Source organism: Prionailurus bengalensis, chromosome D4, assembly GCF_016509475.1.
Source record: "Prionailurus bengalensis isolate Pbe53 chromosome D4, Fcat_Pben_1.1_paternal_pri, whole genome shotgun sequence".
In the NCBI taxonomy this organism is placed as follows: domain Eukaryota; kingdom Metazoa; phylum Chordata; class Mammalia; order Carnivora; family Felidae; genus Prionailurus; species Prionailurus bengalensis.
This window is the reverse complement of record NC_057359.1, coordinates 55,636,406-55,653,598: the sequence shown is the minus strand read 5'-3', so window position 1 is coordinate 55,653,598 and position 17,193 is coordinate 55,636,406. Positions and strand designations below refer to the sequence as shown.

The following is a 17,193-nucleotide window of genomic DNA, read 5'->3' as shown; positions in this document are numbered from 1 at the left end:
TTTTGAAGTCATTTGATCTTCACTTTACAGAGTTTATCTGAAGATACATTTTCACAGTTGGCAAAGAGAACCAACAGACAATTGATTTTTCTAATGCAGTTGAAACGTGTATTAAAATACGAGAAAAGAACATTCCTCCTCTATACACAATTTTAAAGTCAGACTGTAAAAAATACAGTAGGATGTACCTACTGGTTCCTGCTGGTGTTTGGAAGAAATATGAAATCTCTATTTTTGATAAACATGGAAACCAAACCTAAAGATTCTAGCTTTGCTGCAGTTATAGGAACACCTCTCTTAGACAAACTCAGTTGCCTACATCCATTCTTCTAAACACACAGCCTTTGAACCCTCACCCAGGATAGAAGGTGCCAAGTCATTGCAAAACTATACCAGCACCTCCCCCAAGGAACGCCTCAGAACGTCTCAGAACTCAGACTATTACTTTATAGCTAATTCAAACAAATTTCTTCTGGTTTCTATATCCAAGTAATCAGAAGCCACACGTCAGAAGAAAGGGAGAGTCACTAATGCTAAAAGCATTGCCAGGAAAATAAACAACCGAAAGCTTTAACAAGTAGATAAACAATTCAAACTGCACACTAGTGTGGGGAAACTGCCTGAGAAACCTCAGCAGGCCCCGAGGGCACCAGTGTACCCAGCAGGATACGACAACTGAGGTTCAGGAAAATGATGACTCTGGGTCAACAAAGGGGAAAAACTTATCTTCAATAAACTCTATTTAAAGAAAGAAGAAAATGTGAATTTTAGAAAACTGTCCATCCAAAGTGATGCTCAAGAGGTGTTACTCCTCAACTATATGGGAAAATTAGCTATAGAAAATGTATTTCTTGAGTGACCCAAATGGCTAAAGTTTTATTGTACTTAGAATTTTAGTTCTTAAACATCTGACCCAGTTATTTAACATGTTCCTATTACATGAAAATGCCTTTAAACACTCACTGAACCCTGGATTAGTAAAAGGATAGATCGTGTCCATACTAGTGTAGGCTAAGAGAAATCATAACCCCCTCATGGGATAGTATCTCACAACTGTCCTGAGTTAGCAATAAAATACCCAAAGCAGAAGGAGAGATCACTTGGGTAAATGTGAGTTTTCACATTTTGAAATTTTTGAGGAGGAAAGAAAAAGTACCCACACAAATTTGATCATTAATATTTTTAAAAGCCTCTGATATTATAACTAAAATTTAACACTATTCTCCTTATAAAGTCACTGCTGCCAAACACTTCCACTCATATTTTTAAAGACAACTTTATGCCTACTAGTTACCTAAGGAACCACATGGCAGAGGCTTGCCGCACACTTTTCCACATGAAGGGACAGGATCCATGCATGTTTTCCGACCACTACTTCCAAGTTCTAGCAATTGGCTGAGAGGAGTTTGGCCACAAGGGCAACAGCGCACCAGCTGGGGGAGCCGTGGGCATGGCTGGCAGGGCTGAGGGTGGCACACTTGAGAACACGTATGGTTCCCACATTTCAAGTCCCTGTTAGGAAAAACAACAGACTATTACATAATTGTTGCATAAAATACAGCTTTATTCTAACTGAGAAAAACATAAAACCTTACTTGCCACATATCTTTAAACAGCCAAAGTCACCAAATCCATCAGACTTTCCTACATCTGTTCCACATAACACGTCTCGGGAAGTGTTGCCACAGTAGCATACTTGAGGACACAATTTAAAAAACAAAGGTTAGTAACCTGCATGGGTTCTTAAAATTTTCCAAACAATCTATAAGAAAGCACAAAATGCTACTCATTAATGTTGATCAGACCTGATGCAGAAATAAATGTGGCATATATAGCAGCTCTAAGACCCACCTGAGAAGCTTTAGCACAGAAGTAAAAAAGGCCTTGTAAGACTGTTGATATCCCATGGTGCCTCTGCAGTGCATCCCCAAAGCAGCATTAAAGTGAAGCAATTCTCTAAATTTAGAGGCTACTATCCGGCCCATGAGGCCATAGCTGAGAGCCATTTACTGTGGGGCTCCCTGGGGTCCTCTGGAGATGTTACAGAAGATGGAAACTAAGCTGGTGATAGTCGTGGAGGAGTTGATGACTAAATCATTCCCATCTTCACTTCAACCCAAGCAGCAGAGATTTAGTACTTTATATACTGGGGCTCACAGAAAATGCTTGGAAAAACTCTCTACTGCTAAAAAGGAATAAAAAAACCGGTACAATATAAAATCTTCAATAATTTGTATTCTATTGTTGAATTTGAAGTAATCATGTTTAAGAATTGATACTAAGAAGTTCAAACAACTCAAGAGTTTTATTTGCTAGATAAAGAACCCAGCCTAACTTCTATAGATTTCCCAATGGGTTCAAGAAATAATGAATTCTAATATGCCTACATTGGTAAAAGTAGAGGGTGAACCCAATCACTATAAATTTGTGACAGAACATCAGACTTCAGGCCCTAACTTAATTGCTCCTTTAAATGACTTCCATGGTCAGAAGGTGCTCTTTACAGTTAATTCTGTGTGGTTTTAGAGATGTTTCTTATTAATCATCATTAACGTCTTGCAAAATTTAGATCCCTTTATTATTTAAGGCCAAGAACTTCATACGTAAAAAAGAATATTTTAGTGATAGCCTCCGTCCTATGTCCATGGCTCTTTGTGGTGTTAGCAAAAAGCATTTATTGGGACTTTATAAAAATTGTAAACATTTTGAAATAAAAAATAGGTTTTTAGATGCATTAATTAAATATGTTAATTAAATATAGCCTACAAACAACAACAACAAAAGAAGTAATGAGTTTCTTTATTTCTTGAGGGCAGGAATAAATATGTTTAAGGAGTTATGCTTCTGATGTATTAAAATGTAACAAAGTCTGATAAGAATTGATTTTCATCAACTTATATAATTTTTCTAAGTGTCATTTTACATTTTCTTTTTTTTTCTTTTTAAGATATTTTTATTTATTTTTGAGACAGACAGAGACAGAGCATGAGCACGGGAGGGGCAGAGAGAGAGGGAGACACAGAATCTGAAGCAGGCTCCAGGCTCTGAGCTGTCAGCACAGAGCCCGACGCGGGGCTCAAACTCACAGACCGTGAGATCATGACCTGAGCCGAAGTCGGCCGCTCAACCGACTGAGCCACCCAGGCGCCCCTCATTTTACATTTTCAATTTACAATGAAAATTTATCTTGGGGAGCCTGGGTGGCTCAGACGGTTAAGTGTCCGACTTCAGTTCAGGTCATGATCTCACAGTTCATGAGTTTGAGCCCCTTATCAGGCTCTGTGCTCACAGCTCAGAGCCTAGAGCCTGTTTTAGATTCTGTGTCTCCTTCTCTCTCTGCCCCTCCACTTCTCATGCTCTTTCTCTCTAAAAAATAAATAAACATTAAAAAAATTTTTTTAGGGGCACCTGGGTGGTTCAGTTGGATGAAAGTCTGACTTCGGCTCAGGTCATGATCTTGCGGTTCGTGAGTTTGAGCCCCGCGTCAGGCTTTGTGCTGACAACTCAGAGCCTGGATCCTACTTCCAATCTGTGTATCCCCCCCCCCCCCACCCTCTCTCTGCCCCTCTCCCACTCATACTCTCTCTCTCTCTCTCTGAATAATAAATAAACATTAAAAAAATTTTTTAATAAATTTTTTTAATAAAAAAAAATTTTTTTTAAGATAGTGAAAATTTATCTCATTAAAATCAATCTATGCAAATATGCCTGAACCTACATAATAAATGCAGACCAAAAGATTTCAATTTAGAAATCCTGCAGACCTAATGATGCTTTCCTTCTTTCTCAGTACAACTTAGATATCTACTTACACAGAAAAATCAACATTAGAATAAGTGTAATATTATAAAAACATCAAATCATAAAATCACGTATTTAGTAAAAATTAAAATAAATATTTCTAACTAAACATGAGACATAATGTTTGTAAAATAAAACACTGTATTGAACAGACCAAAAACTTTCAATGAGAAGAGGGAAAGCCTCAAATCAATGAAGACATAACCAAGACTCTTGATTTTTAAAATCTACTTTCCACCTTCTAGTAAGTACATGTGCAGTTTCATCTCTGGTTCTAAAATTGATTCACTTATCCAATAAAAACTTATTGGATGAATTAATATAGACGTAGGAAACACAACCAACATTTATGAAATCAATGAATTCGTAAACAAACCCTAGTAACTGGGAATTTCTGCAAGTGGGCTTTTCTTTCCTAAGTTTCTGCTCAGACAGAACAGAGACTTTTTTTTTTTTTGGAGGTATGAGCAGACAGCTGTGAACAAAAGAATCAAGGGTCAGAAATAAACCCACAACTATATGGCCAATTCACTTATAAAAAAGGAGGCAAGAATATATAATGAGTAGAAGACAGTCTTTTTAGTAAATGGTGCTAGAAAAATCAAACAGTTACATGCAAAAGAATGACACTGGACCATTTTCTTATATCACACATAAAAATAACCTCAGACTGGATTAAAGACATAAATGAGAGACCTGAAACCATTAAACTCCTAAAAGGAAACACAGGCAGTAATCTCTTGGACACTGCCCTTAGCAACATATTTATGGATAGGTCTCCTCAGGAAAGGGAGATAAAAGCAAAAATAAACTACTGGGATTACATCAAATAAAAAGCTTTTGCAGGCACCTGGGTGACTCAGTAGGTTAAGCGTCTGACTTCTGCGCAGGTAATAATCTCACAGTCCATGAGTTCAAGCCCCACGTGAGGTTCTGTGCAGACAGCTCAGAGCCTGTAGCCTGCTTCAGATACTGTGTCTCCCTCTCTCTCTGCTCCTCCCCTGCTAGTGCTCTCTCTCTCTCTCTCTCTCAAAAATAAAATTAAAACAAAACAAACAAAAAAAAAACACACAACCTTTTGCACAGCAAAGGAAACCATCAACGAAACAAAAAGGCAACCTAAGGAATAGGAGAAGATATATGCAAATGAGATGCCTAATGAGGAGTTAATATCCAAAATATATAAAGAATTTATACAATTTGGGGCGCCTGGGTGGCTCAGTCGGTTAAGCATCTGACTTTGGATCAGGTCATGATCTTGTGGTCCATGAGTTCAAGACCCGTGTCTGGCTCTGTGCTGACAAGTCAGAGCCTGGGGCCTGCTTCAGATTCTGCATCTCCCTCTCTCTCTGCCCCTCCCCTGCTTGTGCTCAGTCTCTCTTGCTCTCAAAAATAAGTAAGCATTAAAAAAAAATTTTTTTAAAGAAATAACAAACATTGAGGAGGATGTAGAGAAAGAGGAACCCTTGTGCAATGCAGGTAGAAATAGAAATTGGTGCAACCACTGTGGAAAACAGTATGGAGGTTCCTCAAAAAATCAAAAACATAAATACCATGATCCAGCAATTCCACAACTAAGTATTTACCCAAAGAAAACAAAAACACTAATTCGAGAAGATACATGCACCTTATGCTTGTTGCAGCATTATTTGCAATAGCCAAGATATGGAAACAACCCAAGAATCCATCGATAGATGAATGGATAAAGATGTGGTATATATATATATACAATGGCATATTACTTAATCATAAAAAAGAATGAGACATTGCCATTTACAACTATATAGATGGACCTCTCTAGGGTATTGTGCTAAGTGAAATAAGTCTAACAGAGAAGGACAAATACCATATGATTTCACTTATATGTGAATCTAAAGAACAAACGAATAAACAAGCAAACAAAGAAACCCCAAGACTCTTAAATACAGAGAACAAACTGACAGTTGCCACAGGGAGGTGAGTGAGGGATGGATGAAATAGATGAAGGGGATTAAGAGGTACAAACTGCCAGTTACAGTCAAAGAGATGAAAAGTACAGCACAGAGAATACAGTCAATAATACTATAATAACATTACATGGTGACAGTGACTGCACTTATTATGGAGAACACTGAGTCAAATGAGTATGTTGAAACTAATGAGTATGTGAAACTAATATGACACTGTATGTTATAATTCAATTAAAACCACAAAAGAGGGGCGCCTGGGTGGCTCAGTTGGTTAAGCGGTCGACTTCGGCTCAGGTCATGATCTCGCGGTCTGTGAGTTCGAGCCCCGCGTCGGGCTCTGTGCTGACAGCTCAGAGCCTGGAGCCTGTTTCGGATTCTGTGTCTCCCTCTCTCTGACCCTTCCCCGTTCATGCTCTGTCTCTCTCTGTCTCAAAAATAAATAAACGTTAAAAAAAATTAAAAAAAAATATAAAATAAAACCACAAAAGAATCAAAGGTCAGAAAACTGTGACAATAAAAACAAAATGGAGGGGCGCCTGGGTGGCTCAGCCAGTTAGCATCCAACTTTGGCTCAGGTCATGATCTCTCTACTCATGAGTTCGAGCCCCACATTGCGCTCTGTGCTAACAGCTTGGAGCCTGGAGCCTGCTTCAGATTCTGTCTCTGTCTCTCTGCACCTTCCCTGGTCGCTCTGTGTCTCTGTCTCTCTCTCTCAAATATAAAATAAAAACCAAAAAAATTAAAAACCAAAAAAGCCAAAATGGAGCCCCTGATCAATTAGGGAATAATAGGAGTACAATACTAAAAAGCCCCACTATGCTTAGGCACAAGAGACAGCAATAAGAGCTGGTGACAGAAGACTTGGATGGTGTCACTGCTGGCTGAAGAATATGGAACCAGAGGAGTCTGGAAGGTCTCTGCTGCCAGCTTTAGCCTATTCAGCATTTTTATCAACACATGAATGAACCCCCAGAAGGAATGCTTATTAAATCTCTAGATAAGGCTGAAAGGGATCCTAGGAGAATTACAAATAGAGAAGAGAAACAAACTGTACTCATGGCCATAACAGTCCCCTAGATATTTACTGTGGACAAACAAAAAGCCTTCCACTGTGTTTGAAAAATCAACTACACAGCAACACAAAGGCAGAGATGGGAATCCATACAAATTTGTACAAAAAAGATCTGGTTGAATAGGTGAGTAAAAGCACAATATGAATTAAGAACTATAAATGGTCCACATCAAAGGGACTCTCACACCACAATCTATATTGTTAAGACCAAACTGCCAGCATATACTTAACTCCTGCCTTATCTCAAAATGGATTTGAGGCAACACGTAAGAATATATGAAATATAACAAAAGAACATAAAATTAAAGATGTGAAAAGTGGAACAATGGTAGAGACATAGAAAAAAATCATAGCTTAAAAAGAAATACACTATAAAGACAAACATTAGGTCAATCATACGAGGCTTCTAAGATAAAAAGATCAATAGTCTTTGAGGAAAAACAACCAGTCTTGGAACTAAAGCCAGACAGGAATTTCTCCCAGGAGGACCCATAAACAGAAATTGAGTATTACATGGCACAGTTCCTTACATGAAATTCTTACAGTACACAGCACAAAACATTTCATAGGGCTGTTACTTATTTTAGGTGCCAACACAGATCAACAGCATCACACCAAGGTAAAATTTAATAAAATAAAACTCTATAGGGCATCAATACACTGTAGGCTGGGATCCCTGCAGATCAGGAACTATTGTAAAAACATGGGAATCACACAGTATGTGTTTCTTTGTGACTTGTTTCTTTCCCTTAGCGTAGTGTTTGGGAGGTTCATCTACTTCATAGCATGTATTGATACTACATTCTTTTCATGGATGAGTAATAATCCAATGTATGGTCATACCACATTTGTTTATCCATTCCTCAAGTGACAGTCATTTGAATTGCTTCCACATTTTGACTACGATGACTAGTACTGCTATCCACATGCATTTACAAGTTTTTTTGTGGACATATATTTCCATCTCTTTTGCACATGTGCCCAGGAATGGAATTACTGGGTCATATGATAAAATTCTACATTTAACCTTTTAAGAAAATGCCAGACTGTTTTCTAAAGTGGTTATACTATATTACTTATTGTGGTTTTAACTTACATTTCCTTAGTATTTAAAGGTGTTAAGCACCTTTTGTGTGTTTGTTGGCTATTTATAGGTTTTCTTTTACAAAGTATCTGTTCAAGTCTTTTGCTCATTGTTTAAGTTGTTCATCTTTTTTATAGGTACTTTTTTTTTTACTTTTTTTTTTAACGTTTATTTATTTTTGAGACAGAGAGGGACAGAGCATGAATAGGGGATGGGCAGAGAGAGAGAGGGAGACACAGAATCTGAAACAGGCTCCAGGCTCTGAGCTGTCAGCACAGAGCCCGATGCAGGGCTTGAATTCACGGACCGTGAGATCATGACCTGAGCCGAAGTCGGACGCTTAACCACTGAGCCACCCAGGCGCCCCATTGTTCATCTTTAATTACTTTGTAAGAGTACTTCAAAATTTCTGGATACAATATGCAATTGATTTATTCATTTTCTTAATGGTATCTTCTGATGAAGAGAAGCTTTTAATTTTGATAAAGTTCAATGTATCAATTTTTTTCTTTTATGGTATTTTGGTTGTTCTGTCCAAGAAATCTTTACCTAACCCCAAAGTCATGAAAATATTCTCTTATAGTTTATTCTGGAAGCTTTATGTTTCTGGGTTTTACATTTAAGTCTGTGATCCATGTAGAATTAATTTTGTGAAAAGAGTAAATTAGGGGTTGAGGTTTTGGTTTTTTCTTATGTATACATCCAGTTGTTCTAGCAACATCTGTAAAAAGACTTCTTTTCCCATTGAATTAACTTAACATTGTGGTTGAAAATCAACTAACTGTATATATGTGGGTCTGTTTCTGGACTTTAGTCTCTTCCATGCATCTAGTAGTCTACCTTTAACAGCAACAACTCAATGTCACGATTACTGGAACTTTAGATGTCTTGAAATCAGATAGTTTAATCCTTTCAAGTTCATTCTTTTCAAGATTTTTTTTGGCCTTTCTAGATCCTTTACAGTTACTTTTTATTTTTTTATTTTTTTAATTTCCCAAGTAGTTATTTTTAAACATTATTTTAAAATCTACTGTTCAGGGGCGCCTGGGTGGCGCAGTCGGTTAAGCGTCCGACTTCAGCCAGGTCACGATCTCGCGGTCCGTGAATTCGAGCCCCGCGTCGGGCTCTGGGCTGATGGCTCAGAGCCTGGAGCCTGTTTCCAATTCTGTGTCTCCCTCTCTCTCTGCCCCTCCCCCGTTCATGCTCTGTCTCTCTCTGTCCCCAAAAAAATAAATAAACGTTGAAAAAAAAAAAATTAAAAAAAAAAATAAAATCTACTGTTCAAATTCTACAGGACAATGACCTATAGTGGTATTGTGTAACTAAACTAATGAAAACCATTTAAGCATTGGGGCGCCTGGGTGGCGCAGTCGGTTAAGCGTCCGACTTCAGCCAGGTCACGATCTCGCGGTCTGTGAGTTCGAGCCCCACGTCAGGCTCTGGGCTGATGGCTCAGAGCCTGGAGCCTGTTTCCGATTCTGTGTCTCCCTCTCTCTCTGCCCCTCCCCCGTTCATGCTCTGTCTCTCTCTGTCCCAAAAATAAATAAAAACGTTGAAAAAAAAAATTAAAAAAAAAAGAAAACCATTTAAGCATTAATTTATCTCCAATTCTTCCTACCCAAGGTACAACACTAGAGGCCTTGTGACTATAGGTGTGAATCAATCCATGTCATCAACACAACTATAAATAAGGTTCTAGAAAAGTACACAAGTATTGCTAGTTTGTGTGCCCACCACTTACCCTGGTTCAATATGATCCGACAAGGCTGGCACTGACCCCCATGACATAGCTCAGCACAATGGTGCTGACCACAATTCAAAAGATTCTCACATGGATTGGAACAGTGGACTGAAACAGCCTGACCACAGCGAACTGTGTGCCTGGAAAGAAAACAGATGTAAAGGCAGAATTAGTCAACACTGGACAAGTTCCTGTTGGATAGCTAAACAACGAAGCACAAACTTCCTCCCCAAAACTATGAAACCTTTCTCTTGGCCCCATTTTCCCACTCTTCTGTTTCCCTCCTCCAGTCTTTATTTCCTCAATCACTCTCCTCTTCTCCACTCTTTCTTTTCTCCTGCTTTGTTTTCCTTATTTCCCACCCTGCCTTTCTCTCTCCCCTATATTCTGACCAGTGAAGTGAAGTTCCTCTCTGTGGATTTCTTCTGAGTTCCCACGAGGTAGGGGAACTCCCCCTCCCAGGCAGGAGGGGAAGAGCCTGGAGCTCCTACAATGTCTTACAGATGGAGGTAGGAAAGTTGCAGGGTGGGTGGGGTAGTTATAATGTACATACTCAGATTGGAAGTACAATGGTATTCTCCTGGAACCCAGTACTCTGGCATTTTATGCAGTTATAATACTTAAGGACATACTGTATATGACTTTGATTTCAGATGGGAAAATCATTCTGGCTTTGTTCTAATGAGCACCTTAATTTTGCTGACTTATTGGCTAGAGAAGGATATGACATCAGTGCTTTTAGACAACTGTCTTCAGGTCTCTTGCAGGGTAATGGTTTAGAGCTTGGAGTCTACTCTCCTGCAAGGAGTTTAAGTTATTTATTTTGAGAGAGAGAAAGAGAGTGAGTGAGAGAGGGGCAGAAAGAGGGAGAGAGAGAATCCCAAGCAGGCTCTGTGCTGACAGCACAGAGCTCGACACAGGGCTCAATCCCATGAACCATGAGATCATGACCTGAGCCAAACCAAGAATCGGATACTTAACCAACTGAGCCACCCTGGCGCCCCAACAAAAAGAGTTGTATTCTGTCCCCTACTTTGTTTTAAAAACTCACTGTTATATACACAAATAATCAGTTTCAGGGCTCAGCATCATGTCTAATAAAACTCCTGGAAGTGAACACTATTATTTCTATTTTATAAGAAAAATGAGGCTTAAGCAACTTGCCCATGTCAATAACCAATTAGTGGCAGAGCCTAGATCTGACCTGTCTTTCTGACCCAGAGCTCTTGCATGTGACTCTCAGGCTGCATTACTATCCTTTTAAGTTCAGTAAATGCTAAACAAATGAGATTCACTGAAAATTGGCTCAATCCCATTTTGTCTTGTGGTTCAGAAATCATTTCAGGGTCTTACTGGGCCTCAGAGACCTTCCATAACTACCACTGATCCTTGCCCTGATGATGGAGAACTTGTTATTATAATGAAAAGAGGGTGGGCTCTGGGGTCACTTATTCTTTCATTCAACAATATTCACTGAAAACCTCCTAGATGTCAGATATTATGCTAGGTACAGGTAAATAGCCCCTGTGTCCTGAACCTTAACAAGCCTGGGTTCAATCCTGGTTCTTTCACACACTAGAGAGGTTAAGAAAAAAGTCCTTGTCACCTCGGCATTTCACCTGAAATGGGCAATCTCACCATGCATATAACTTCTTAATCACTTATAAGACTGCAAAACAGGATTGGGCCAGCAGAACAAACTACTTTTTACAAAAAAGTACTATTTGCGCTTATCACTTATTTATATGTACCTACTAATTCTTAATTTAGAAATTCACAGATAAATCATCAATGTAGAAACTGAAGTCTTTAGAGTACAGTTCTAACTTTACCTTGTCCGTCCACATTCACATGTTTTAGTCATAAAGGCAGGGCAGGGTGGGCAAGGTCCTGGATGGCAGAGACTAAAAGAGAAGGGCTTAGATGAATAAATCATACTCATGTATCCAAACCTGAACAAAGCTGCCCCTACTGGGTCTTATTGTGAATGTGGTGGCAACAAATAAACCTACTACAAAATGTTTTAGCCTTTGTCTAAAGTTGATTAAACTATTTAAACAAAGATACCAACAATGTTTTCATATAGAAGGAACTGATGGCATTATCATCTTAGAATATTTAACCAGAAAAATAGAGCCCAAGTCAAAATACTGGTTTTATTTGGGTCTGACAAAGATGACATGTCCATAGATTGTCTTAGCCCACTTAGTGAGATGTTTAGGAATAAAAATAGCTTGCCACTCAGATGAATGGCAGAATGGGAGATGGAATCTCTTAGAAGATCAGAACCTGAGTGAAGCAATAAAGCATAAATCCAGTAGGTCCATGAGAAGTACAGACATATCAGCTAGTATATAATCAGGTGATGGGCTAACAATGGGATCGGTGAAAAGAAGGCTGACATGAGGGAAGGCATGCTGGTAAGTAATGCAAAGAGAGAACAAAGGAAAAAGGGATTCATGGAAAGAACTGGAATTAGAGATATGCGATAGGTCAGAATTAGACTTCTGAACAGAATGCTTCTTCTAGGAGTGATGATATAAAGAAACCAAAAAAATTAGAAAATGGAATTTATATATTCAAATAGATACTATTCTCTTCAAAAGAGATACCCTGGTAACTTACACACTAATTTAGAAATACAACCATTTAAAAAATATTTTGGGAACTTCTTTGGAAACGTTTGTGGGGGTCATTCTATGTGATGGCAAATCACAATCCTTTGGGAATTATAGGCCAATTACAACCAAGTTTAATAAATCAAGTCGGTAAAAGAATTTGGTATAAAAAACCAGGTGTGCCTATACACTGGCCTGGCTGGATTTTTTAATATGACTCCTACACCCACTCTGATAATTCTTAAATAAGTTTTAAACACTAAAAACAATCCAGGAACAAGTGCCTAATTTTCTAGGGTGACCCATTTCAACAGACAGAATCCACATGAGACTTAAGTTTAAGCATTTCTTTAAAGATGACTATTATCATTCAACAGTTATATTTCACATGATATGCTGCAACCCTGTCAGGTGAAATGATTTTCATGGCTGCACATTTAAATAACTTTAAACTGACAAGATACATTGGTCAGGTGTGGATGACTCCAGGTTATTTCAAATATCCCTCAGACCTAGACTCAATCCCAGGTGTGTGTGTGTGTGTGTGTGTGTGTGTGTGTGTGTTAAAGTTCATTCATTTTTGAGAGAGACAGCAGGGGAGGGATAGAGAGAGACAGAGACAGAGAATCCCCCAAGCAGGATCCACACAGCCAGTGCAGAGCCTGACTTGGGGCTCGATCCCACAAACCACGAGATCATGACCTAAGCCAAAATCAAGAGTCAAACACCTAACCAAATGAGCCACCCAGGCGCCCCCAATCCCAGATTTTTATAACCTTTAGAGCAGTGGTTCACAACACTGGCTCTTTATTAGAATCATAGAGAAAGACCCACCCCCTCAAAGACTGATTCAATTGCTACAAGGTAGAGACAGGGCACTGGTGTTTTAAAATGCTCCTTAATGACTCTAATGTGTAAAGAGGGTTGAGAATAACTCCTCCAGAGAATTTTATAATCTATGAAACAACCCAAAATAGAGACACAAAGGACAACTGTGGCTTCTGAGTCCTGATACATATAAATGAGAGAAACTCAATGTTTTCTTTTGAAAGGAAGGTGCTGTCAGGGAATAGGATTTGGCAACCTCTAGGGGCCTGACAGGAGGAACAGGACAGCTGTCAAGAGAAAGATTTCCAAAGCCACAAAAGAGCAAGTTTTAGGGACTCCTTTCCCTTCAACCATGGTATTGACCACCTGATCTGCATCACTTTTGATGTTTTCTGGTAGTCATGACAGGGCCATTTCTGCTAAAGGCTTCAGAATGATAGTTCATGCAGAGGGTTAACTTATTATTATTGAATTTACTTAAAATGCCAACTGAGGGATGGAAGAGTTTAAACAGATGAGTCCCTGGGTTCTGAGGAAGGACCTATGGAAGCAGTAAAAGAAGAAGAGGGGCCAACAACCTGGCAGGTAGCAGGCCAAGCTGCGTAGCCCCATCTGGACAGCTCTCCCACCACAGACAATTCCCCAGCATCACCCCCACATCTTAACCACAATGCCTCTGGCCCAACATTTACCCCTGCTCCAAGTAGCAGAAGTACCAAGATAATAGTTTGATGTCTGTTTTACTCTTAGATTTGGGTAATAAAAGCAAGTTACCATTACTTGACCATTTACCATGTGCCAGACTCTGTACCAAGCCTCTTAGATGCATTGAATTAATATTCATAGACATCTATAAGTGTTGTTGCTCATATCATTACTATTTTACAGATGCAGAAAATGAAGCTTAAAGAAGTAACTTATCCAAGGTCATACAACTGTTGAGTGACTTGAACCCAGGAATTAAAAATTTGTCTTAAGTTAAAGCTGTAGAATTTTGTCACTTGTAACTGATCAACTGTTAGTATTAGGTATTCCTCTTATTATTTACTTATTAAAAACATTTTTTAAAATATTTATTTATTTTGAAAGAGAGAAAGAGAGCACACATGAGGGTGGGAGGGGCGGACAGAGAGGGAGAAGGAGAGAATCCCAAGCAGGCTCTGGACTGTCAGCAGAGGCAGACATGGGGCTCTATCTCACAAACTGTGAGACCATGACCCGAGCCGAAATCAAGAGTCGGATGCTTAACCAACTGAGCCACCCAAGCACTCCTATTCCTCTTATTACTAAGAAGCTGACTGGATATATTGTCAAGTTGGCTACTTATTGTACAGAAGGGATTCACATCCTAAAAACACTGTGCAACAGGACTCTACAGACAGAAGTTTGTCCTATATACTCTTCTGGACCTGGATATCATGGGGGAATATTTCTTCTTAGAAGCCAGCAGTATAATGTAGTGGTAGGAGCACTGGCTTTGGAAATCCCAGCTCCACCATGTCTTAGCACTATGACCTTGGACAAGATGCTTGGCCTTGCTGAGCCTCATCAGTAAAATGGAGATGATAAATATCTATACATCACTGGACTGTTATAAGGATTTGATGAGTTAACTCTTGCAGAGTGCCTGGCACAGTGTAAGTGCTTAGCAAATGGTACCATATTGCCCTTCACCCCACCCTGTTATATGGTAACCACCAGATACATAGAGTCAGAGCCACAAGCAAAGTGTATCTACCCCCAGAGGTCTCGTGTTCCAACTTACAGGTTACAGGAATGTGGACAGTCCTGGCCGGGCTGTTTCTTTCTACAAACCTCACCACAACTATGTGGAATTTCATTTCTGCTCCATTCCGGATTCTTTACCTTGCCTAAAACATATCAGATCAGAGAGTCAATAGTATAAACTTCAACTGCATCCTAGAGTTTAATGAAACAGTACAATATAGCTAGACAGCATGAAACTTCAGTATGGTTTCCATTAGTCTGACAAACACATGATCCCACATCCTAAAATTTAAAAAATGACTATAATGCTAATCATCAAAACCTTCACTAAGTATGATAAATCCTAAAAGATTTAGGAAAAGAGAAATAAAAAAGAGAAATAAAAAGTCACTTTTACTTCTGAAAATGCCACTTTGACTAATGGACACATTTAATCTAAAATTAAAAAAACACTACAAGATCTATTTTTTGTAAATGGGCCCTTGAATGTATATGGGAATATCTGCTGTAAGGATCAGAAAGAAGAAATAAGGGATGAGAACAATGGGGTGGCAGATGGGGAAGGAGCAGGAAGAGATAGAAAGGACATAAATTCCCTGTACAGTAGGAAATTGCCAATTCTAAAGCTATGAGGTAGGCATAAAAGGGCAATAATTTATAATTAGTGTCACTTTGCAAATCTTTAGTAAATATCTTTCATGAACTTTGCACAGACGCAGGAAGAGTAAAACTGAGGCACAGGACTCCTCCATGCCCTTGAGGAACTCATCCTTACTTGGGCAATTTACACCCTAAATTGATGGCCTGTTCCCAGTCTTTGGCCTCTGCTTTTCTATCTTGTTTCTTTCAGAAATATTCATGTTGAGAGGTTCAATACACCTAAAGGCCCATGATTTCCAATACTACACTTTCTTCTTTTCTTTCCCCCAAATCTGTATTTTCTGCATTGTCCTAAATCCTCAGTTCCAGCCATCCCTGTCCAACCATCTGCCAAACATCTCTGCTTGGGGTGTCACAGTCACCCCAAACTGTCTACATTTACAACCAAAGTTAGCATCTTCCCTCTTAAACCCCTTTCTGTGTTCCCTATTTCTATCAGTGATATCATCACCATTGGAGTCAAACTCAAAAACTAGAGTCATCCCTGACTCCTCTTTTTCTTTCCATATTCTTTTTTTTTTTTTTAATTTTTTTTTTTTAAGGTTTATTTATTTTTGAGACAGAGAGAGACAGAGCATGAACGGGGGAGGGTCAGAGAGAGAGGGAGACACAGAATCTGAAACAGGCTCCAGGCTCTGAGCAGTCAGCCCAGAGCCCGACGCGGGGCTCGAACTCACGGACCGCAAGATCGTGACCTGAGCCGAAGTCGGACACCTAACCGACTGAGCCACCCAGGCGCCCCATCCATATTCTTTTTTTTAATGTTTGTTTTTGAGAAAGAGAGAGCTGCAGAGTGCAAGTGGGGGAGAAGCAGAGAGAGAGGGAGACACAGAATCTGAAGCAGGCTCCAGGCTCTGAGCTGTCAGCACAGAGCCCGACACGGGGCTCAAACTCGTCAGTCATGAGATCATGACCTGAGCCGAAGTCGGACGCTTAACCGACTGAGCCACCCAGGAGTCCCACTTTCCACATTCTACTTAATCTTCTCAATTTCTGTACATAGTGTGCCTCACCTCATCTCCCCTGCTACTTCTACTCTTGCCTCTCTGTTAGCCAGAACCTCACCTTCAGACTATTAGAAAAGCTTCCCTGCCTCTGTACTTTTTTGCTCCAATACAGTGGCCTGGTTTTCCCCTACCATCTTTCAATGGCTCAACCTCTTTTCCCTGACTCTAAATGATGTCTTATTTTTCTTCTTCCTGCCAGGGTTCTGCATTAGACACTTTTTACCCCTTACCCTTTCATCCACTAGGGTCTCTACTACTCTCAAATGCAACTATCATCCCCGAGTCCTGATCTCTCTTTAAATATATATTTTTTTAATTTTTAAAAAATGTTCATTTATTTTTGAGTGAGACAGAGTGCAAGCAGGGCAGGGGCAGAGACAGAGAGAGACAGAATCCAAAACAGGCTCCAGGCTCTGAGCTATCAACACAGAACCCGATGTGGGCCTCGAACTCACACACCATGACATCATGACCTGAGCCGAAGTCAGCCACTTAACTGACAGCCACCCAGGTGCCCCTTAAATATTCTTAACTCCTTGTTGGACACCTCTCACTGGATGTGTTGTTCACTCCTCCAACTCAACATTTCTAAACTGAACTCACTGTCCCATCAGTACTGGTTCTCTTGACCTCCCCTTTTCTGTCCTTGGTATCATCATTTCCAAAATGATACTTCAGAGCCACATTTGGGTTCTTCCCTTTCCC

General features: G+C 39.6%; 1 protein-coding gene across 2 annotated transcripts in view; it reads right to left on the bottom strand.

The window, feature by feature from the left end:
• NFX1 (nuclear transcription factor, X-box binding 1) overlaps positions 1-17,193 on the bottom strand; it is a 75,003-nt gene that overhangs the window by 35,330 nt on the left and 22,480 nt on the right. For both annotated transcript variants that reach the window (XM_043566728.1, XM_043566730.1), the window contains exons 5-9: positions 14,859-14,964; positions 11,480-11,551; positions 9,648-9,787; positions 1,596-1,695; positions 1,295-1,512 (exon numbers count right to left, since the gene is read on the bottom strand). In XM_043566728.1, the coding sequence (XP_043422663.1) occupies positions 1,295-1,512; positions 1,596-1,695; positions 9,648-9,787; positions 11,480-11,551; positions 14,859-14,964 (636 nt within the window). The remainder of the gene's footprint in view (positions 1-1,294; positions 1,513-1,595; positions 1,696-9,647; positions 9,788-11,479; positions 11,552-14,858; positions 14,965-17,193) is intronic.